General features: G+C 46.8%; 2 protein-coding genes across 3 annotated transcripts in view; one reads left to right on the forward strand and one right to left on the reverse strand.

The window, feature by feature from the left end:
- Positions 1–4784: 4784 nt before the first annotated feature.
- TIMM9 (translocase of inner mitochondrial membrane 9) lies at positions 4785–12921 on the reverse strand. The gene is made up of 4 exons (XM_050336278.1): positions 12841–12921; positions 8029–8097; positions 7601–7696; positions 4785–5277 (listed from the first exon to the last, which is right to left on the reverse strand). Exons 2-4 carry the CDS (start codon positions 8065–8067, stop codon positions 5143–5145), a joined length of 270 nt encoding a protein of 89 aa, XP_050192235.1. The 5' UTR covers positions 8068–8097; positions 12841–12921; the 3' UTR covers positions 4785–5142.
- A 119-nt stretch (positions 12922–13040) lies between these two features.
- The window catches only part of KIAA0586 (KIAA0586 ortholog), a 38545-nt gene continuing 27914 nt past the window's right edge, over positions 13041–23671 (forward strand). For both annotated transcript variants that reach the window (XM_050336232.1, XM_050336233.1), the window contains exons 1-13: positions 13041–13379; positions 13991–14067; positions 14505–14574; positions 15372–15438; positions 16173–16350; positions 16612–16845; positions 17371–17539; positions 18360–18527; positions 19260–19380; positions 19979–20111; positions 20881–20922; positions 22286–22512; positions 23351–23423. In XM_050336232.1, coding sequence (XP_050192189.1) covers positions 13139–13379; positions 13991–14067; positions 14505–14574; positions 15372–15438; positions 16173–16350; positions 16612–16845; positions 17371–17539; positions 18360–18527; positions 19260–19380; positions 19979–20111; positions 20881–20922; positions 22286–22512; positions 23351–23423 — 1800 coding nt within the window. In that variant the 5' untranslated portion in view covers positions 13041–13138. The remainder of the gene's footprint in view (positions 13380–13990; positions 14068–14504; positions 14575–15371; positions 15439–16172; positions 16351–16611; positions 16846–17370; positions 17540–18359; positions 18528–19259; positions 19381–19978; positions 20112–20880; positions 20923–22285; positions 22513–23350; positions 23424–23671) is intronic.

A 23671-nucleotide genomic window follows, 5' to 3' on the forward strand; every position in this document is an offset into this window, starting at 1 on the left:
GAGCTGTTCACTGTGCCCTTATGCCTTGGCAGAAATTATGCACGAAAATCTCCCTTATTTTTACTTCTCTGTACTTGGGATTTTATTATTTGCAGGATAAAGGGCCACCCCTGGAGATGTGAGGAACATCATGAAGCAGTGGAAGCAAAGGGGATGTTGCCAGAGGCTGACTCACTGTAATTCCAGGGCTATTGCTCTCCAATTTTGAGAAAACCTGTCATTCTCCCATATTGCCTAACACCAAATAGGATGTTTTTTCAAAAGGTCTCTGTGAAAGTTTAAAATGATTCACCTTTATTAGTTACCACTCAGTGTCTGGGATTTAATGGGGTTTTGGATCAGCCCCGTGGCAAACCCTGCGTGGTCCTTGAAGGAAAACTGCAAAGATGAGGCCGTGCTGGCTGTGAAAGCAAACCTTGCCAAGGGCAGGGCTTTCCTGGGGTCCTCGTTTGGAGTTCCCTTTGCTGTTCATGTTGCTGTTCCTGCTCCTTCCCATTCCAGAGGGGTTTTGTGGTTCTCTCTCTGCTCCTCCCAGGAACCCGAGCACGTTCCCATCCCAGGCGGCATCTCCAGCTATTTCCGAACTCCTCCTCTAATCCCTCATCTGGGTACAGCTTGACCTAATTTGCCAAGCTCCTGCCAGGTTCAGAAGGAGGGGTAAGATGTGGAATTTGTGTGGAACACTTTGTTGTGTTGCACAAGGGTGGTTTCTCTTTCTATTTTAACGAGGCCCTTGTTTATGTGCATGTGCAGCTCTCTTGATGCTCCTTTATTTCCTGAGAATGACTTCCCTCAGGAATGGGGAAAGTGCAAAGCTATTTTAAAAAGGGGGAAAAAACCAGAAGATGAGAAAAAAACAAACCCAAGCCCTTGATTCCTTCTGCTCATGCTCTGTTCCTCACCCTGCAGGGGAGCACTGTGGGCCATCCCAGTGGCACAGAGGGAGGGGCAGAAGCTCAGGAGCGGTGGCTGAGGGAGCAGGAGAGCCCCTCTCTGCCAGGGAAGTGCTTTGGCACTGGAACGAGGAAGGAGCAAAGTTTTATGTTGGTCTGTGCAGGTATTTGAGTGTGTTTAACTCAGACTGTGAGAGCAGCCCCACTTAATCCTGTGGGAATAACTATGGGAATGTTATTCACAGGCAGTGCAGGAGGGAGCTGATTTTTGTTTCCTGGTTTCTCTTCGGAGAACTTTGCAGCATCCCTGGGCAGGGTAACACATCTCTGTGTCTTTGAACAACCATTTGGTGTTAACAGGTAGCCTGGAGCTGGTTTCACATAAAGCCTTTATTGCTGGAATGTCCCAGCATGCAGGGACCTGTCCTGCCTTCCCCACGAGCTGGGGATGTGTGGGCAAGCAGTGAAATGTGTTGTCTCCTCTTCCAAATCAACCCATATTTTCTTCTCTCGTCTCTGGAGAGTCACGGGATGGTTTTTTTGGCCACCCTGGTGCAGTCTGGACAGAAACAGAGCAACAGTTTCGTTTCAGGAGGTGGTCAGTAATGTATTTCCTGTGATCTAATTCCAGTTGTGGCTGTCAAAAGTGTTGTAGATGTCCATTCTCCCTGACTTACTGTAAAGAACTCACCGCTGCCGTCACCATGGTGGGAAGGGACAGTCCACAGGGTGATCAGAGGGATGGGATCCCCACAAAGGGGCTGGAAGAGCCCCTGGGTCCCAAGGGAGGAGGGGATAGCACCGAGATCCCACAGCTCTTCTCCTCAGGCCCTGCCCCCGTCCCCAGGGAATCCAGGAATTCTGTGGGACACACAGGCACTTTCTCCCAGAGATCCAAGCAGGAAGAAGAGCAGGAGAGGTGGCCAACACCCCTGTCCTACTGATGAGGGGCTAGACTGTCCCTGGCTGTGAAGCCTTGAAACCCTTTTCCCTCAGCCCCACCTCGGAGTTCCCGGCAGATCCCTGGGGAGCAGCACACACGGGAATGCCCCGTGGGATTGGGCACAAGGAGAGGGGAAGAGCATCCAGTTCTATCTCCCAGTAAGGGCAGGATCTGTAAAATACAGCAATGGCCCCAACTGGATTTCTGTTTTAATTACTTGAAATTTCAATAAGCTCCCTGTTGTGTTAATGAACAACTGGTGATCTGTCAGCTGCACTTCCTTGGATGCATCCAGGGAGCCCAGCTCCCTGTGCAGCCCTCTCCCCTTCCCTGGGATTAGAGGGAAAGGATACAGGATAAAAAACTGTAACCAGCCACTGTCTGATCAAGCCCTGTGTGAGTAGATGTTTATTTAAAGACCAATGTAGGGTCGTCTTGTGTGTCTTCCAGTTACATCTGTTTCTGTGGGTGAGAAATCCTGGGAAAAGATGTGACCATCATGTTACAGCCTGAACTACTAAAACTGGAATGTCAAATGCTCCCTGGGTGTTCACAGGCAGAGCCTGACACCAAAACAATCAGGAGTGTGGAGTTCAGGTAAAACAGTTTTTAAAACGTTCTAAGGTTGAGCAGAATTGTCACTTTGTGGAGTTCTCTCCGTGCTCTCTGCTGGGAACTCGGGGCAGGCTCAGGTTGAAGTGTCACAAGCTCTGCTTTTACAGGTTTGAGAGTTTGGCCATGCTCATTCAAGGAATTTGGGAGCTGAGCTATTAACTGACTTCCCAAGAGTTAACCAGATTCCTCAAATGCCTCGTGCTGACTTCCTAACCCAGCTCAGAGAAAGGCTGGAAAAAGAGCTGTTGCTGAGCTGCAGTTCCCAGAGCCGGGTACCGAGGGCAGGGGCTTTGCCTCCCGCACAGAAACCACGCTGCTGTTTCACCCTCCCAGGGGCTGCAGTCCCTCCTCTCCTGAGAGCTCAGGGATTGCAGCCTCTCAGCAGGGATGCCATAAATTGGGGCTTTGCTTTTATCCTGGACAGAATCCAAGGAGCCTCTATTATAATCTTCCAGCTGATTGATCCGATGGCTGTGCTGGCACCGCTGATGGCCGGGGCGCTCTGGAACAAGGCTCTGGTTTGCCCCTTCCTGCTGGGATGGTTCTGCTCTGTGGGCTGACAGGAATTGCTTCCAGCCTTTGGGTGCAGACACTCCTTTGGGAAGGAGGGATGCGTGTTCCTGTCTGTGCTGCAGTCAGCAGCTCCCACTGAGTGTCTGTTTACCAGCTCGGTTTCATCCAGGCAGTTTTTGGCAGGCTGCCCTCCCGTTCCCTCCCCTCCCACCTGCCCTCTGGCTCACTTTTTCCACAGCTTTCTCAGTATTCCTTCCTCAGCAACACTGTTTCTCACCCTTTGCTCCTCCTTCCTTCAGGATGGCTTCCATTCCTGCGCCTCAGGAGTGCTGATTCACCTCCTCCCCACACCCCTCAGCTGAGATGCTGCTGCCTTTCCCTCAGGATCCAGGCACTAAGCCTTAATAATCCCATTGTCATTCTAATTTGGGCTGTGCACTTCATTATGCTTTGTAAACTTGGGGCTATTTCAGAAGAGCATCCCTGGAATTTTTCCAGGCCAGGTTGGACGGGGCTCAGAGGAACCCGCTCCAATGGAAGGAGTCCCTGCCCATGGCAGGGGGTGGAATGGGATGAGCTTTAAGGTCCCTTCCAACCCAAACCCTTCTGTGGAGAGGGATGGACACCACTCCAGATTAAGCCCCTGCCATGGAGGTTGGGAGAGAAAACAGGGGTACTGGGAGATCTCCAGTGACACAGCCTGAGGTGGCCATCAGGATGTGCCAGCTCGTCAGGGGAGCAAAGGCAATTTAAACCTCGGCAGAGCAAGTTCATCTGTTAATAAAGTTTTCCCTGTTGCTTCCTGCACCACCTGGAGGCTTCAGTTACATGGATACACTTTATTTCCAAGCTGAAATGTATTTGTATCATCTGTTTTCAAGCAGCCACTTGGATTGGAAAGATTTGAAACGTTTTTGGAGTGAAACAGAGCTTGGACAAAACTGGTTATCCACACCTGAAATTACTCACCTGAAAGTGAGCAATTTATTAACTCAGTCCCTCTAACACTTGCTTAACCTTTTGTACAGGAAATCTATATCAATAAATATTTAACTATTTTCCTACCCCCAAATGATGAAGTGAGGGAAAACCATTATTTTATTTTACCCCCCCTCCCTTCAGCCTCGAGGTACTTTGCCCAGGAGACGTAAAAATCCTCCAAGTCCATCACTTGACCTCTTCAGTCACTTTTCTGAGCACCTTTTTGCACAGAAAGATCAAACAGAACTTCTCCATCATGGGTTACTTCCAAATGTTTGCCAAATGCCAGCTTTAAGGAAAGCCTTCACCCTTCACTGTGGATCTGTTCTCATGGCTATAACGTTTGTGGCCTGATTGCAGCAAACAATCTGCACATTGTTAGCTTGTTATTCCATTAAAAACCAGGATATTGGAGATTTGCTGCCTCATTTGGGCTGGTTTTTGGGCTTCACTATTTTAGAGTGAGCTCTTGGCCACCTCCAAGGGAACAAGCTGTGCTGCAGTGAGGACAAAGCACAGGTGGATGAGCCTGGGGGATCATCCTGGTTTCTTCCACCTTTGGAAGGCACAGGAACAGAATTCCATGGAGAGCTGGGGAAGTTTTGAACACCAGTGGCTGGTGCACTGTGCTGTAATCCACAGCCTGGGAATGAGGAGGTAAAGATACCTGGGGAAAAGCTGGCAGAGCAGCCCTGCCTGAGCCTACTGTGGGGTCTGTCAGCACTCTGAAGCAGCACTAAAGGCACATGATTGTAGGAGCTGGGCAAAGAACCCCCAGCAATCAAAACTGCTCCCACTGTCCCAAAAATGGATCTTTGGAAAGAACATACAAACCTGTGTCCAGCTGCAATTGATTTTATTGGAATTAAATAAAAAAGTGTGTTTCCCATATTACATTGATTCATCTCAACCAGTCCCAGCACAAGGCAGTTGAACCCTCCCACCACCCCTGGAATTCAAACACACCAGTCTGTGGGCCCTGGGAGGGGTTGAATCCACATCCCTGTGGAGTGAAAAGGCCCTGGGAGACTCCACGGCCAGGCCACCATGACTGACTCGCTGTTTAACCCTTCATGGATCCCACTGTCTGAGCAGCACCTGGAACTCTGTTCCAAGCTGCTGGACACACATCCCAACAGCAGGAAATCCCAACTGTGCTCTGGCACAGCTTGCTGAGTCTGAGCACGGGGCTCTCCTCTAACGGGGTGGGCTGAGCAGTCCTGCCTTGGCTGCCAGAGCCTCGTTCTGCTGGATGTGATACTCCTGGAATCTCATGGAGATCCTCTGGGTCATCTTTAAGTACTTCTGCAGGCAGTTGTCTGAGCAGGTCATCTGGGGGAAGAGGGAGACAGAGGGCTTTAAAAATACTTAAAACACTTCCCCAGCCAGGACCCAAAATGAAGTCACATACAGGGACAAACAGTGAGGTGAGCCCATCTCATACTGTTCAGCCTCAGGATAAGGGCAGGAGAAAATGGGAAGTTTAATTGTGAAATTTAGTTTTTGAGGGATGCCTGAAACATCTTTTAATATTGTTTCTCACATGAAAGTCTCAGTAGAAAACATTTAGGATCTAGGAGATATTACCATTTCATCCTTGGGCTCCTCTTGTGAAATTAAACTGTGTACTTTGCAATAAATCATAAATCTATTAAATTAATATATTTTGTTTACAAACACGTACTGTTTCATGGTCTGGTCTCTGCCTGCTCAGCTGAACCTTTCTCTGACCTTGTTCCCATTAGCTCTATTCATTTTCTGGTACCTGCTTGGTTACCCTTCAGCAAAACAACCCGAGCACATCAGTCAGCTGGACAGGGAAATAAACACCAGCACTATTTCATCCATAGAAGTTTTAGAATTTAAACTGTTTTTTTTCTTTAAGTGCAAAGAAAGAGTTACAAGATTTTTTTTTCTGAGCACCAGTTCTACCAATTGGATATTGTGTGTCAGGGTTCAAAACCTTGCTGTCTCTGCAGAGGGACAGAAAGGAAAGCCAAACACTTTGCTTGATGACTTGGAAAACCAGCAAACTGCTTTGGTTGTGCTCAGTATAAAGGGTGTGAAAAGCAGAAGGGATGAAAATGAACGACACCAAACCCCACCCAGCTACACCTTGGCCTGGCATCAGGTGAGGCAAAACCTGCTGAGCAGGAGTGAAGTCTCCCGAGGAAACACGTTCTGGAAGTGCCCCCAGAGGGAGTGGTGTTTGTGACACGGGGGCTGGGGAGTCTGGACTTGCAGTGCAGCCTTGCTGCAGGGAAAGAGGTCAGGAGCTGTTTATGCAGGTACAGAATCCCAAAGGAGATGCCTGGGGGTATTAACCTCAAGTGTTTCATTAAAAACTACAGCTCTAAAGAGGAACACAGGAATTTCCACACCAGATCAGAGCAGTGGTCCATCTAGACCAGTGTCCTGTTCCCAGCAGGGGCCACAGAGGTGCTCTGCAAGAAATCCCACAATGGCTGATGATGGACAAAACTTCCCACAAGGAAGTTTCTTCCCAGTTCCCCTGTTAAGAGGTGACTCCTGCACTACCAGACATGGACCCTCTGCAACTCAGAGAGGCAAAAAAAGGCAGATCAGAATCACAGCGTGGCTTGGGTTGGAAGGGACCTTAAAGCTCATCTCATTCCAACCCCCTGCCATGGGCAGGGACACCTTCCACTAGCCCAGGTTGCTCAGAGAATCTAAGAATGTTTTGGACCTAAATAATCTTTAATTCAGAATAATTATGACCTGTAATAGAATTCCACTAAAGCAGATGCAGAGAAGATCAGGAAAAGAAGAAATCTGTCTTTGGAAGTAGGAGCTTTGTCCAGAGCAGCAGAACCAGGGCTGAAAGGAGATGTAATTTCTGCCTGCACTGAGGAGCTGAACTCCAAGGAGGCAGAAAATGCTCAAAAACAATGGTTGGTTTATAATCTCAGGGTTTTTTTCCCTTCCAGTGGAGTCAAACAAAGGTTATTAAGACTTTTAACCAACAAAATGATTAAACTGTGAAACAGCCTCTCAACAGGAGAGGAGAAGCAAAAACATGCAACGAATCTCATCGAGAGCTTAATGTTTTCTGCAGGTGACTGTGATGGGGCTCCCTGCAGTGCAGAGCACTGGATTGAACAGCCAGGGCTGTTAAAAGCAGGCCCCTGTTCCCAGGAACTCACTCCAGTGCAGGAATGTGGGTAAGAAAACATCTATTTCAGCAGGGTTGTCCAAAGATGGAGATGTGCTGGAGGAAGGCACTTCCATGTGTACAGAGTCACCATCCATCGGAAGCTGGGGCACGAGAACCTCCACTGGCAGCTCAGGGAGTGACACAGAACTGCAGTGAGCAGCCACTGAACAGAGATGGGGCAGTTCCCTGTGTGTGTGGTACCAACAACCTACCTCTGGAATGGGCTGGGTGGGAAGGGACCTTAAAGCCCATCTCATTCCATCCCCTGCCATGGGCAGGGCCACCTTCCACTAGCCCCGGTTGTTCCAAGCCCTGTCCAACCTTGCTTGGAACACTCACTTGGAAGCAACATGCCAGGCCCCCAGACTCCACTGCAGAACTTCCTGCCTGGCTTTTTAGCCACTTGAAAGATAAGAACTCTCCCAAGTTGCTTCTGAAGTTGGAATGTTGAACAGCAATTCTACCAAAGCAATTACCTACCTCTTCTGGTTTCACATCTCTGCTGGTGAAATCCTTTATGCAATCCAGGAAGCAGTTTTCTGTAAGTTTATTGTATGTTCCAAGAAACTCCTTGAACTGTAAATAAAAACGGGACAGTGAGTATCCAAACCAAACTCTGTGTTAATTTTTCTTACACACACCTGCCTGGCCCAGCTGGTGACACTGATACTGAAGGACAGGTCACTAGAAAAACCTCGCTGTCAGTCAGAAGATTTCAGCACCAAATGCTGCTCCTACTTGAATCAGACACTAAACTGTGCTTGTCAACAGTCAGATGTTTAAACCTGGGTTGCTGCAGACCTGGCCTTAACTCAGATGGTAACTTACACTTCATCCCCATGTCCTACTCAATGTGACAAGGTGGTAAAAGACCTTCAAAGCCGCCACTCACAAACACAACACCTCACCTGCTTGATCTGGTCAGACTCGGAGATCTGCCCGGCCATGTCCCACCACCTGCGCCTCAGTCACGTGCTCTGAAACAAGAGTCGAGTTTCACACGAAAAGCATAAACATGAACTGCAACATTTACATCAGATGGAATGCTGTACATCCTTGAAGTGTGTTTAAATGGAACTCTGCTGGCAAACTTCCCAGCCGTTCACTCCAGGGGGAGTTACCTTTCTGAAATGCATTCAGTGAAAAGACCATCCGATAATTCCAGGTACCTTCCCAGATCCACCTGTTAATCGCTGTCCTTGAAACACTTTAAGGCATTTCAAACAGCTAAAGTAACTTATAAAATACCTTATTTATGTTTTTTAAGTGCTGTCAAACTCAGAAAGTAAAACTAGGGGAGGAGCTGGGGCCATAATACTTTGTGGCCTTACAGTGACTTCAGATGTCACCTGTGCCAAATAAGGAAAAAAGGCAAATCTAAACTGGCAGCCCCTCTGAACAAATGCAGCAGGAGCCAGGCTGGCTCAGAGCAGGGCCTGGTCTCTGTGCAGCTGCACCAAACACTCCAAACTGCAGCAAATGTTCTGGTCCTTGACTGCAGTGAATTAAATGCAAGAAAACACCAAAGAATGAGAAGGGCCTTAAAGGAAGAGAAACAAAGAATCGTGGATCCGAGGATTTCAGCAAATATCCTCAAGGAAGACTCACATTCCTAATCCAGCACACTAAACAAGTTAAGGCTTGAAAAGCATCCCTGCAGGTTTCCTGGAGGAATACTGAAACCTTGTCTTCCTTTTCCCTTAATTTCCATGTTATCTAAGGTTTATCACAGATGACAATGCAAACTAACATCATGTGTTGATGAGAAGCAGCTCCTTCAGTCTAATTCATATCAACTTGTGGAAGAAAAATGAGCACTGCAGTGTAATCACTTTGTGATAAAAAACTTTATTTAGCCCTTTAGCAAGGGCTACTCACAATTAATCTTGGGCAAGACATTCATGCTTTATAAAGCTTTAACTGTTCCAGTCTCTCAGCAGAGGGAAGGGAAGGGGTACAAGAGCTGCCTGAACAAGAACAAAGAGACAGTAACAATTATTTCTGCAACAGAAAGAAAACTAAGCAACTAAAAATAGCACCAGGGAGCTCTCAGAAGGATGAACTCTCCCTACACCCCTTCCAACAGCACAGGGATTATGACATCTGCCTCTTAACATCACACTGTCCCTGCACAGGGAGCCAACTCAGGCACTGGAGGTCAAGTGCACATATGATTCTTGGATTTAGGATGGACATCCCCATAATCAAGAATTCCTCAGGAGCACACAGGTTATTCTGAAGGAGAATCTACAGAATCTGGTGGTTGAGAAGAAACTAGGTGTTGTTTGGGTTGTCACTGAATCACAGACTGGTTTGGGTTGGAAGGGATCCTAAAGATCATCCAGTCCCACCCCCCCTGCCATGGGCAGGGACACCTTCCACCAGACCAGGTTGCTCCAAGCCCCGTCCAACCTGGCCTTGGACACTTCCAGGGCTGGGGCAGCCACAGCTCCTCTGGGCAACCTGTGCCAGGGCCTCCCCACCCTCCCAGCCAAGAATTTCTTTCTAGTATCCAATCCCTGCCCTCTGGCAGTTTGAAGCCATTCCCTCTTGTCCTGTCACTCCAGGCCCTTGTCCAAAGTCCCTCTCCAGTCCTCCTTCCCTATCCTACACTTCAAACTTGTTTTAGGACAATGGTCATGGGGGGCAACAACTGGTGAAAAGGGATGGCACCTCCACTCTCATTTCTAAGCCTGTTAGAAAATAAGGGCAGTGACAATTCTCCCAGGTCAGTGTAGGTAGATAATTAAAGAGACAGAAACCACAGGAAAGATTTTTGCCTCTGCCAAGCACAGGAAGCTCAAAGCTTCAACAGTCAGTGCCATTTTCTCACACTCAGTGATGCTTCGTAATTTCTGTTTATAGCAAACCTGGTCTGTTTTTCTGGACTAGTTTGGCAAGATTCAAAACTGCAGCTTGAAACTGCAGTTTCACAAAGCTCTGGCTCCTGGGAAAGGCTCTGATTTCCCTCAGCACAGTGGCACCATCTGATTGTCAGAGTCTGCAGCCCTTGTTCTGGTGCAGGTGTTTCACACATCCCACAGCTCTGCTGCACCTTTAGCTGTAAATCACAGACCTGAACACCTAAAAATGTGCTACCTGGGCACTCCCAGGAATGTGCATATGTTTTGCTCTTAAGTCTGGCAAATGTACCATTTCAAGCTTTCCTGCTGTTTCTCCCTTTCCCTTCTAACTTCTGAAAAAAATAGTTTAAAACCCAGGGATGACAGAGCCCACTCCAGGGCTCAGCACCTCTCCTGACCCCGCTCAGAGCTCCCTGCGGAGCTGCTCACACCACTGCACAGGGCTCAGTTTAATCTCCCAGAGCCTGCCTGACTTTCCTCTGGGCTAACTGGGATCTGGCAATTCGGGACTGCACTTTTAACCAAGCCCCACTGAAGGAAGCAGATCTGTGAATAAACCCCTGCTGGAAGGGCCACGTGGTCCAGGGCTGCTGGGTCACCGGGAGAGGAGCAAGGCGGAGAAATCTCCCTTCTGGAAAGGCCCTGGAGCTGTCCCAAATATGTTCTGATGTTCTGAAGAGACATTAAGACAAGTCCCTGTGAGTAAAATAAGCAGTCAAGGATAACCTGAGGTTTTGGGTTCTCTCACTTAGGCATTAAGGGTTTTCCATCTTCTTCCCACAAACACAGCCTTTAGTCCATTCAAGCCTGTTCTCTGGGCAAGATCCACCCCAGCTCCCAGCCCAGTTTTAGAATCTGCAAAATGCCTCTAATATTTGCCTCTGCTGTGGCTGCCACTCCCACTGCCATGGAAACATAAACACAGGCCAGAGTGACAGCTTTCCTTAAGAAGGAGAAGCTGGTTTGTGACTCAAACCAGTGCTTAGGTGAAGGATCCTGAGCACGGCAAAAGGAGCAGAAGCCACAACTGCAGATGTCAGAACTCTCCTAAAACTTCTGATCTGTGGGAATGCAGCTTCCACAGCTGTGTCTCCAGGCCTCAGAAGGCAGAGGGATCATGAACTTAACTCCTAAGGGCTAATAATTGGAACACAGCTTTTATTTATTATTGTAATTCCTGTACTGCTGGGTGACCAAAAAGCCTCCCTCCATCCCCAGCCTGGAGTTGTTACAGGTGAAGCACTTGGAGGAAGTTTTTCCCACCTAAGTAATCACCATTCCTGTCCACGACCTAATCTGGAGTCAGGAGAATCCTTTCCCATGGAAGCTAAACAAGCCCTGTGTTTGGGGTGGATTTTTTCCACCTTTTTGTGAGGAGCTGCATTTTCCTGGTGATGGAGAGACACCAGAAATCCCTCATGCTTGTTATCCTGATTAACATCTGAATTAGGTCTAGGTAATGCCTACTTTATCAAGATAAAGATAAATATCTTTCCAAGCCTTTGCTTCCAGTTGTACACAGGGAACACCACGTGAGTGTTTCTGAAAAGGACAAGGAAGAACAAAAACATCAGGTCAAAGAAATGTGTCAAAATAAAGAGGAATAAAAATACCGAGTCAAAGACTTGCGTCAAGATAAAGAATAAAAATACAGATGCAAAGAACTATATCAAGATAAAGCCCCCACGGCCTATAAAGTTCTCTTTATTGCTGGGGATCATTAGGCTAAAACCTGACTGATATTAGATTTAAAAAAAAAAAAAAAACAAACAACTAATTAACAGGCCAAGGGCCTTTAAAGAAGTGGGAAGCACATGGTGAGGTGAGAAAGGGGCTGGTCAGGAGGCCGGATAAGCAGCTGTACCTGGTGCACAGGTTATTCTAACCCACAATAGCTTGGATTTGGCCTGGACGCTGAAGGGAAAGAGGTGAATTGTGGAGATACTGACACCAAAGGGGAGTAACCACAGTCAGTGCTAAACCAGAGCCCCGAGAGCCTCTCTGAACACACCGAACACGTGCGAGGGCCTGTGCTGGGAGGAAACACGCCTTTTCCCAACAAAATCAAAAGCTGGAGATAAAACAACTCCTCATCGATTTTTTTCTTTTCTTTCCTTTCACTCCATCCTCCAGCTCCCCTTCCAAGGCCACCTCGGGTTTCCCCTGCTCGGGGGTCACTCGCCCAAGGCCCCGCGGCACAACCCCTGGCACGGAGCGCCCTCCTGCCCGCCGGGAAAACCCCGGGGCAGGGACGGATTTTCCCTTCCCGGACCCTCGGGAACACACCGGACCCTTGCAGGCTCTCCCTGCACCTGAGGAGCTCTCCCGGTCCCTCGGGAATGCTCCGTCCCTCAGGACACCTCCCGCTCCCTCAAGGGCGCTCTCTGTCCCTCAGGAACCTTTCCGGGCCTTCAGGAGCCCTCCCGCTCCCTCGGGAACACTCGCGGACGCTCACGGGCACTCCCTATCCCTCAGAAGCTTTCCCCGTCCGTGAGGAACACTCGCTGTCCCTCACGGGCTCTCCCGGGCCTGCAGGAGCCCTCCCGAGTTCTCCCCATCGCCCGCGGGCTCTCCCGGTCCCTCGGGAACGCTCCTGGCCCCTCAGGAACACTCTGGGCCCCTTACGGGCTCTCCAGGCCCCTCAGGAGCAGTCCCGGCCCCTCAGGAGCAGTCCCGGCCCCTCAAGGGCGCTCCCTGACCCTCAGGAGCCCTCCCGGACCCTCCGAACACTCCCGGGCCCTCAGGAACTCTCCCCGGCCCTCAGAACAACTCCCGGTCCCTGAGGAACAATCCCTGACCCTGCCGGGCTCTCCCGGTCCCTCAGGAACACTCCCAGTGCCCCCCGGGCTCACTCACCGGCCCCACGCGTACCGCGACCCTGCAGTTTCGCCGCGGGGCGAGGAGGGCGGGCGGTGTTCGCGTCCCCACACACACACACACACAGGGCCCCGCAGATTCGCCACCCGAGCTGGCGAATCGGCCGATTCCCTTCCCTCTCCCTCTTTCTCCCGCCGGGCGCGGCGCTTCCCGCCGGGCGCTCTTAAAGGGCAGGAACGCCGTGGCCATGGCAGCCACAGGCGGGAGCGGCTGAGCCGGAGCGGGGCCCCGGGAGCCCTCGGGCCGCCACTGTGTGAGATTCCCCCCACACCCCTCCATGGAAGCGCAGAGCGGCTCCAGCTCCAGCCGGGATTCCCTGGGCAGCCTCACGGCGGGCGAGGTGCTGATCCGCTCCACGGGGCTGCGCGGGGAGAAGCCCCCCGGGCGGGCGGTGACGGTGGCGGTGCAGAAGCTCCGTGAGGGGCTCTGCCCGTGCCCGGGCCCCGGGGCGGGTTCGGCCGCACACGGAGCCCCCCCGGCCCCGTGCGGGGCAGGGACCCCCCGCAGCACCGCTCCAGGTGCGTCTCTTACCTTCATTTACCTTCTTTTACCATAATACACAGTCGGGGGCAGCTCAGGCTGGTGCTGGAACCCCTGAGAAGTGTTTGCAGCCATAGAGGACTTGACGTGATGAAGGCATCTTTGTGTTCTCCTCCCGCAAGTGTCAGCACTCCCTGTTTTCCCCAAGCTTTTTTGCACGTAAAAGCCGAGCTGTGCAGGGTGGTAAAACACTGTCCAGAGAAATTCTGGATGCCCTATCCCTGGTTCAAGGCCAGGTTGGATGGGGCTTGGAGCAAGCTGGGATGGTGGAAGGTGTCCCTGTCCACGGGGGCAGGGATGTTTATTCCCTGTTAAACATCCCTGTTTATTCCCTGTTTAAAGGATTTTTAATAATCTGGTTTTCAGAGAGTTTTTCACATGCTGTAAAGCAAGCCTCTAATCCAGGCTCTCAGAACTCGTTGATGTTTATAAACTTCAGCTTCAAGTCCAAGGTCGCTTCTGTTTTCAAAGTCGTGATGTTTAGGGATTCAGAGAGAAGGGGAATGTGGAGATGTGGGTTAGTCAAGCTGGTGGTGAAAATGCCCAACAGTAGTGAAAATGACCACAGTAAAACTGCTTTTGTTTTTAGGAGTCCTCAGCACTAAGGGATATCCACAACTTCTGCTTCCAGTGGAAGATGCAGAGCCCATGTTTTTACCCCAAATGGTAAGAAAAGCTGCTGTTGCTTCCTGCAGTCCTGAACTAAGAGAATGAACAGCATTTTCCTCAAAAAGCTGGACAATTCAGGTAATCCTGAATTGTTTGAGATTAGCAATTTGGCTAAACTTTAAAAAAGTGTAGTTTCACTATTACTTCTCTGGCCATAAATGGGGAGAATACACTTAATCACCACTTAAAATACATATTTTTAATCTGAGTTGTGCTTCTAAGGTTTTAGTCCCTAAAATGGCCTGTGAGTTCTTGACTACCAAGTCCAGATGATTCTGTGGTGGAGGTTGTAACAAGTTTTGTGCCAAGGCCTTGTGTTAGTGTCTGGGTATGATTCCATTCATATAATAATTTGCACAATTCCATCTACTTCTCAAATTTTGGCCACTGAAAGCAAAGGCTTTGATGTTGCCTTTTCTACTCTTCCTCTGAAGGATTTTCCAAGAGAAGCTGCAGTGCAGGAAGATCCTTCACTTCTACTGGAGGACAGCAGAGACTCTGAAGGTAAGACACATCAATCCACTGATAGAGCCCCTTTTTGTGAGAAAACTGATTAATGAGAGGAAAAGGGAGCTTTAACTTTAGCTTAAGTATTTATTTTTCTTCATTATGGAAACTCTCGAGGGAAAATATTAAAAGCTTTCTTTGATAAAAAAGGTGATCGTTGTAATTGTAATTTACATTGTTAAGTTCTGCAGATTTGGGCTCATTCTTGCTGGCATTGCAGTAGCTCTTGGGATTAACTGAGTGGGACTTCTACAAGTTCACCAGAGGTGAACTTTTGCTGAGGTTCCTTTTGCTGATCAAACTGTTCGTGTCTCTGAATAGAGAGTTTGGGGAAGGGCTTGTCTGGATGCATTTTCCTGTTGGGAATAATTGTACTACAAAGGCATATTTTTCTCCAGGCAGCCTGTTCCATAAAAGTATATTTTTAATAGTTAAGAACCTTAAGAAATCACGATGGCAATGTCTTGAACTTCTGAATCTGCCAGTTGCAATCAGATTTAGGGAAGGGAAGATTTTTTTTTTTTTTTTTAAAGCAAATACACTTCTGCAGGTTCCTGGGATGTCTGGGGCTGTGTAGAGGAAAGAAACACAAATCACTCCCCTTACTCTCATCATTGCTTAAATCTGTTACTTAATGAAGTAACTGGTTACTGCAGTAGGTGATGTGGTCCCTGCAGGCAGCAGATTCTTCACAGCAAAACTGTACGTGTTGAAATAATACTTTGTTTCTACCTGTGCCATTGACATTTTGTGTCAGTCAGCTCCACAGAGTGTGTTTGTATCCTTCCCCACAGGTGAGGTTTTTATTTCTCAATATGCTACTGGGCAGAAGGAGGCTCTGAGGGCAGTGTTAAAGCAAAAGTGAGTATGTGCTGTTGGCAGTGACTCAGCTGCTCTGTTTCTGTGCAGAGATCCAGTTCTACCCCTTCAGTTTTTGCCAAAATGTTTGGTTGGCAAGGAAAAAAAGTATTATTTACTGTTCTTTTGCTGTCTGTGAAGGTATTTTCAGTTTATTTTATCATTCACTGGAGCAATCTTGTTTATTTTGTGTATTTTGGAGAACACCTTTAGCCTGTTGGAATTAATGGTTTCATGACAGAAGAGTCAGGCAAGATAATTCACCTTGTGCCAAAACCACGTGCCAAAACCATTTCTAAAGGTAGATAAGGGCACGTGCTGTTTATCCACAGGATGGAAATTTTGAGGATCAAAAATGTAGTTGGACTTGGCTACTGGAATCACAGAATGCTTTGGGTTGGAAGGGAATTTAAAGACCCACCTTGTTCCAACCCCTTCCACTGCACCAGGTTGCTCCAAGCCCCATCCAACCTGGAATATTGAACTTCACAGAACACAGGCTGCAAACACATTCTTTGTTGTGGTTCCAGGAAAATGCCTTTTATATTAGGAACTGTAACATAAACCTGAGACATTTCTGATTTCATCCTAAAAGATGAGAGTAAATTTGTTCCCTGTGTGCTGAAAGCTTCAAGGAGAAATGCTTATGGGGTGATGTCAGTGCTGTGTGTGGGAAATGGTTTGCTTGGAGGGGATGTGGAGAAAACCAGGCTATTGACAGGCACTTGTTTTTATAGAGCCCAGAATACTCCTGTGCTCAAGGAGGTGAAGGTGCAGCTCCTGGGAAATGCCTGCACAGAAAGGAAGGAAGGCGTTGGACACGACCCCAGGTCAGCACCCAGGGAAGTGGACTCTGCAACAACCATTGCAGCAGCCACTGCTGCTGCCATTGCCAGCACAGCCCCACTCCTCAAGGTGAGCAGGTGGCTTGTGGGAGGGTGAGTTCTTTGTCCACTGAAACCAGCAGATGTTCCAGACAAGCCTCAGATTGTTTGTGGTAGCTCCAGAGAGCCTTGGCTGAATGGGCAAAGGACAGAGACCATTTCATTTACCTTTTGGAGATTCACAATATTGCTGAGCCACCAAACATTGGGGCTAACGAGGATTTCAGTCGTGTCTTTTGGGAAGCAAATCCAGAACTCTGGATTGCACCGTTTTTCCTGTCCTCTCTTGCAGGTCCAAAATGATTTGGAAGCCAAAGTGAACTCAGTGTCAGCATTACTTGACAAACTGCAGGAGACAGACAGACACCTGCAGCGTGTGGCTGAACAGCAAACCCACGGGAGGGCTCAGCAGGACAAGCCCCACTGTCACCAGAGGGTCAGGGAGCTGGAAAATCAAATGAATGCTCTCATGGTGCAGCGGATTCAGCACCTGGAAAAGCTACAGGAGCAGCAAATGAATATTCAGGTGTGTTAAGTCACAATGCAGAAGCTTTAGCTTAATCATTTCCTCTGTATCTCAGTGTTAATATTGTAATAATTTGGATTATGTCTCAGTATTAGAAAGAAAGAAAGATCCAGTGGCCAGCTCAGGAGTTTAGTGCTTTTGGGAAAAGTTTTGTTTCTTGTTCTGTCCCAGATATCTCCTTCCCTCTCCTCCCTCACCTTTGTGTCTGTGGAAAGTAAATGCAAAAAACTGTGAAATGTTCACATTCCCTGTGAGAAATTGTTTAGATCTTTGTTAATTGAGGGAACTTCTATTCAATAAGTAGCCACATTAAAAAACTGAAGTTATATTTTAAAAGTGCCCTGTGCTTTTTGAAGATGTCCAAGCCTGTCTCTGTTCTGAGGTTGTTGTAAATGACTTTTTTCCTCAAATAGAATGCCAAAATCCATTTAACCTGATTTCATGGCAGGTATTTACTCATGTTTAGGTTTTTCCTTGGGGAAATGAGAGCACATGTCAGCAATGCTCTGTGTTTTTGTCTCTCAGTGCCATCTCCTCAGCTCTGCAGTGAACACACGAGGCTTCCAGCAGAGTCCTGGGCCCTCCTCCAGCCTCCTGCCAAAGCCAGCTGAGCAGCCAGAGCAGAGACCCCTCCCTAACCCAGTGCCTTTGTGTCCCAGGGGTTTGTTCCCTGCCACTGATGCTCCTGCCCAAGGTGAAGGCAAACTCTTAGTCCTTTATTTTCGGTCTTAGTTTGGCATTGATTTTGTTTCCCTTAATATTGGGCTGTACAAGACACCAATGATGAGCAGTAAACATTCCTTCAGTGTAATTGGCTTTATTGCCTAAAGTGCTGTATAACACAACACATATTCTAAAGATATTCCAGTATCTTCCAGTTCAAATTAAAGTGAGAGTTTTGGTTTACCAGGAGAGGCCTGGACTGAACTTAAAATAATCTTACTGAGGAATAATCTGTGTGGGAGCCTGGAATGAATTAGTTCATGTTATAATTAGCTTTGGGGCTTTTTGCTCCCTAATAATAATAATAGCATTCAGAGATACAAAATGTTCTTCCTGTTTACTTTTTTAACCAGTTCTGTGATGTGTTTCATTTTTATGAGAAATTCATAAAGCTGGCATGGCTCTTTTTTTTTTTTTCCTAGATTTTTTTTTCTGGATTCTGTAAGGGCATGGAGGGAGAGGACAAGGGGGAATGGCTTCAAACTGCCAGAGGGCAGGGTTAGATGGGATTATTAGGAAGAAATTCTCCCCTGTGAGGGTGGGGAGGCTCTGACACAGCTTTTCCAGAGAAGCTGGGGCTGTCCCATCCCTGGAAGTGTTCCAGGCCAGGTTGGATGGGGCTTGGAGCAATCTGGGATAGTGGAAGGTGTCCCTGCCCATGGCAGGGGGTTGGAATGAGATGATCTATAAGGTCCCTTCCAACCCAAACCATTCTGGTCTTCTCTGACACCTTTTCCTACAAAGAAAATTGTTACCATGTAAATAACTCCTTTTGCTTGTGTTCCCTGAAGCCTTTTCAAACCATTTTGCAAGTCATGGGATTCCTACCCAAAAATCTCCCCTGAAGACCCCAGTTCCTCGGAGATGTGCCCCAGAGCCTGTGTCCCAACATGGCAGAATCTCCCAGAGGGAAAACTCTGGCATGGAAAAGGAAAACATTCCCAAAGCTACAACTGAAGGTATTGTGAGACACACTCTGTGCTCCTCACCTGTTCTGAGCTGTTGGTTTGGTGACATTCAAATACATACATGGAGAATATTTGGGATATACATTTGGGAAGGGTTAGTTCTGTGCATAACTCTGTCATTAGCATTGGTTGAATTGAAATATTTTGGGGTTTTTTTTCCATGGATCCACAAGCTCTCTGGGTTATTGTAATGAAAGCAAATGTGGAGTAATTCTCTTTCACTGCTTTTGATCGTGAAACTCAGGTTTGAAGGTTTAATCAGAAAAATAAAGCACCTTTTTTTCAGTTGGTTGTGTTTGAGGATGTAAGATTGAGGAAGAACACTGAAAGGATCCACCCACTGTGCTCTAACAAAGTGCCTGTGTGTGTCTTTATCAGACCCTTCTCAGGTGCTGCTTTTATTTTTGGTACAAAACTCTGATGTATTTCTGTTGTTCAGGAGGTCCAGGAATAAATGGAATGAGGCAAAGGAAGAAACATCCTGTCCATAAAGGCACAGATTTGTTCTCTGTGACTCAGTTCATTGCCACCCCAGTTTCATTCACCTGGACTCTGGTTTTGCTAATTTAAAGCACTCTTAGGAACACAGTGGGAGTGGGTTTTATGTGACTTGCCTTATCTGAAATACTCTGGGGAGTATTAGATAGTGGTGAAAAGTAGAAAGGAAAAGAAAGTATTAAATGTATTGAAAAAAAAGAGTAATTTTCTTTTTTTCTGCCTTAGGTGAAAGGAAACTTCTGGAGCCTATTCCGAGTTCTCAAGAAATGCCACTGAGGCAAAATGGGTATTCCAAGAAAGCAGCATTGAACAGCAATGAAAGGAGCTGGCACTCTGAGAGAGACAGGTGAATAAACACAGCAGTCCAGGACTGAGGAGGGGTTTTTGTTTGTTTTAGTGGAATTGAGGCAGGTGGATCAGATGCAGGCAGTTCAGAGTCTCACTGCCACTGTCAGTGCTTGTGGGAGCTGCGTGACAACACTTTGGTGGGGAGGAGCAGCAGCCACCTCAGAATTCCTCGGCTTTAGAGTGGGTGAAAAAACGTTCTGAGCCATCCAGTCTGAAACTTATTTTCCCCAGGCAATAATGTGATGTCATCATTTCACTGATACAATGAGAAACTGCTGCATTTATACTGTCTGATCTATGATAGTCTGACAAAAATGTCATTTGCTTTAAATGGAGAGGTATCCAAAGCTTAAATATTGCTCAATGAAAAGTAGTTACACTGGTGAAAATGCAAGGATACAGCTCAAGGTGTTAAGGGATAAGCAGAGAAAACCCAGTCATCTCTCTGTAAGTTCAGATGGAAAAGCAAATTGCCACTTTGTCTGAAGGTTTGGAATTCTTGCACTCTGAATTCACTCTTGGTTTCACTGCTGGCTACTTTCTTGGGCCACATGAGGAGCCATGAGAGTTTTAATCAGGAATGTTTCTCCCATCAGGCACAATCCTTTGCCTGCAGAGCCAGTCCCTGCTTTTGAAAGTTACAGTTCAGTTGAGAGGACAGTGAAAAAAGCAGATGATTTACTTCAAGGTCTTGGCCAGTTGAGAAGAGAAATGCACAACATACTCCAGGTAAAAATCCATGTTAGAGCGACCAGGAGTTCCAATAAGGGGAACAAAAAATGTGGAGAAAAACTTTAGAGGTTTGGTGTCAGTAAAAGTGTTGCTTTTGCTTCTGCCCCTGTAAAAAGACCAACATTTGTTTACAATTATTTCAAATATTGGAGCTTTTGTGTGGGAAAGGGATTTGAGCCTGAGTGATGGACTGGAGTGGAGAAGCTCTTCCTGCCATTCTGCCAAACATAAAACAGGGGAGAAAGAAAAAAAAAAAAAGGGAGATATTTCCATGTTTATTTTAAGGTTTTGGGTGTTTTCAGTGCCTGTTCCCTGCTGGGGTCCTCTCTTCTTGTAAATCTACACAGTGGGAGGGAAGAAAGACTTGTAAATTCAGGTCTCTGAGTTAGCTGGGAACGTGACAGCTCTGATTCTGTTGGCTTCAGCTTTCCCATCTCCCTGAAAATACCTTGTGGTACGTGCCAGTTGTTTGTTGCTGGATGTTTAGGAATTGTAGCTTCACTTGTCTGATGTTACAGGGGACTTTGCTGTTGGCTTCTCATCCCTGAGAGGTTTGTGGAGTGAGATGGTAAATGCATGGATGATGAGCTTGTGTTTTGTCACCAGCTGAGGGGGCTGAGGACAGCAGGTGGTGCTCTCAGCCAGCAGGAGTGAGCAGAGACAGCCACTGTGTCAGCTTAAACTGATCAAATGCCTGCTTTGGATTTGACCCTGACAGATCTATCTTCAGGTTAAAGTGTCAACAGCTCTCCTTCTGTCTTTTTAGGAAGCAAATTCATGGAAATCTGACGTGAATGATCTTATTAAGGTATACCTTGATTTTTTTACTTTTTTTTTAATTATTATTTTTTTAAATGCTGTGATACTGGTGCAGTTTTGAACGTGTTTGCAGTGCAATAACACTGCAGGGACTGTGTGTGTTCATTAACAGGTTAATGTTATGTACAGATTACATTTCCCAAAGTAAGATTTAACTTGTTCTTAGTTTGGTCTTAATCAGTCTTAGTGAAAGTACCTTGAGGGGATAATAAAATGTCAGGCAAAAAGCTGCTGTCTCAGATGGACACAGTGTGGACTGATAAGACAATTATCATTTATGATCTTGCCCTACCTGGCAGCTTCACATCATTTTCCAGTTGAACATGGATCTGTAATTCTTACATTTTCTCACAGATTTTACCTCTTATTGAGCTACTGTTTGTCAAAAAGTTTCATTTTAAAGTGAAAGCCTGTGTAAAACTGATAAATAATTCAGTATATTGTCCTTTTCCCACCAGGGAAAACCAGGACCACGGGATCAATGTGTTGGTTCTGTTTTGTTGTGTCCACTGTGACAAAACACCTGTTAGAACATAAACTTTGTGTTCAATTCTGATTTGATAAAAGAACAGCCTTAAAATCAGAACTGAGTTGTGATCTGTGAGGTCTTTTTTTTTTTGTTGTTCATTCAGTTGATGCTTTCAGAGCCTACTCAAGTTTGGGTATTTTGGGTTTGATTTTATTTTTTTTTAATGTACATTTATCTCTCTTTTAATTTTTTTTTGTTGTTGTTAAATGAAGTGCTCAGGGGCCCCTGGGTTTCCTCAGGAGTGTGAGAATGAATGTGAGAACTCCTTTCCTGTGTTTGTGTCCCTTCCTTTTGTGTTTAGCAGCTAATTTATGCTGGATTTTTATCTCTGTGAAAGGAGAAGGCTTCATTGTTCCTTCTGAAAAGTGAAGATCAGTGAAAGTGGGAGAGGACCAAGGGCTCTTCAGGGGTTTATCTCCTTGTTAAAGCTTAGAAGTATTGATTGGTGTTTCTTGGGGTAGACTGATGCCCAAACAAGTGCATAAATTGAGAGAAGGTTGGTTTTTATTAGGCTTTAATTATATTTAATTGCTGTCACATGGAGAGATTTGCATGTGATGCTTCATGTCCCTCACTGCCATCTCTTCCCGTGCTCCCAGCCTTCATCAGCACAGCTCCTCAGGCTTTAATCATTTCCCATTGGAGTTTTTTTTTGGGTGTCTTGCAGTTTTCTTGACTTCTAAAATACATTTGCCACGTGCTGAATGTTCTGGAGTAGCTCAGGTTGGTTGCATTCCCTGGGATGGCACTGACAGGATGACAGATTAACAGGAAATTACAATCTCTGATCGATTAAGAGCTGGAGGTTCTGTTTCCATTTCAGTCCAAAAACCCCCCTGTTGCACCTGATCCTCCTGACCCTCCTCTGCTCGATAGACCATCCATCCTTCAAAACATCCCAGTGCCCAAATCCATCCTGAGGGACGCTGAGAGGACTCTGAGAGGAGTTCAGAACAACAAGAAGGTCCTGGAGGAGAATCTGGAAGCCGTCACTCGTGCCAAGGATGGAGATGCCACCTATTCCCTCATCAACAGCTTGGCTACAAACAGGTCAGACCCTTGAATTCAGTTGCTCCTTGTCTTTTAGCTCCCCTTTTCCAATTTTTTCTCAGCAATCTTTAGCTGCTTCTTGAACTTCTGGTGGTGTTTGACCCTTTGGGGTGTGAGCTGGATTTCTGTCAGGTGCCTGGTACTCCTTGCTGAGGCTGAATTTTGAGGCTGTATCATCTGAACAAACTGCTCTGTTGCCGTGGCTCTGGGGCACTGAGCTGCTTCCACACACACATTCCAAGCAAACAAGAAAATTCAGGATTTCTTTCATCATTTGTGATCCTGCAAATGTTACAGAATTACTCATCTTTGGCTTTTGAGCTTCTGCTGCGTTACTGGTGTTAAACACTCCTGCTTGAATCATAATGAGAGTTCTCCTGTTAAAATGCAACTTAAACTCGCATTTTCCTGAGGAAAGTAACTATTCTGTGTATATGTAAAGATTTTTTTTTATCAGGCACGATATCTGCTCTCATTATCTTGCAGAACAGGTAGTAATTTCTCATCTGCTTTGAGCTGGAGCGTTTTTGTAGCCCTGTTTTATCAGTTTTGATCCAAGTAGGAACTGCCACGTGGCTGCCCCTGATTCCTGGATATTTGTTGTGATGTCAGCACCTCCCAGCAGGGAGTGGGAGTTGCAGGCATTCTGGAAGAACACCTTTGGATTTGGGAAATCATGCCTTTGATTAGTACCTTGGGAGGATGCAAAGATGCAAATCCTTCCATCTCTGTTCTGGGTTTCCATTTTTATAGCATTTACAGGTCACTACTTTCTCTCAGGAGCAAATCTGTTAAGATTAAAAAGAGTGACCTAAAATAGTTCTGTCTTCTGTTTCAGAGACGTGTTGGAAGAGATCCGTATCAGGAGGACAGTGGATGAGTGGATCAAGGCAATCAGTGAAGAAATCCAGGTATGGCTGGAAAAAAAAATGAGCTCAGATTTTTGCCTCCTGCTTTTTCCACCTTGTTCTTTCGTGCCCACGGTGAAGTGGTTCTCTCACACCTTGAAAACGGGAGAAAACTGCTTGTTGTTCCCAGGCTGTAATAAAATATTCACTTTTTATTTTAGAATTTTAGTTTCTTAATGGAAATCACCGGTCCCAGTCGCTGGGGAACGTGGAAAACAACCCATTTCTCAGAGCTCCAAAGTTACCCACCC

This window comes from Myiozetetes cayanensis, unplaced genomic scaffold, assembly GCF_022539395.1.
Source record: "Myiozetetes cayanensis isolate MyiCay16 unplaced genomic scaffold, myiCay2020 scf6-25, whole genome shotgun sequence".
Lineage (NCBI taxonomy): Eukaryota > Metazoa > Chordata > Aves > Passeriformes > Tyrannidae > Myiozetetes > Myiozetetes cayanensis.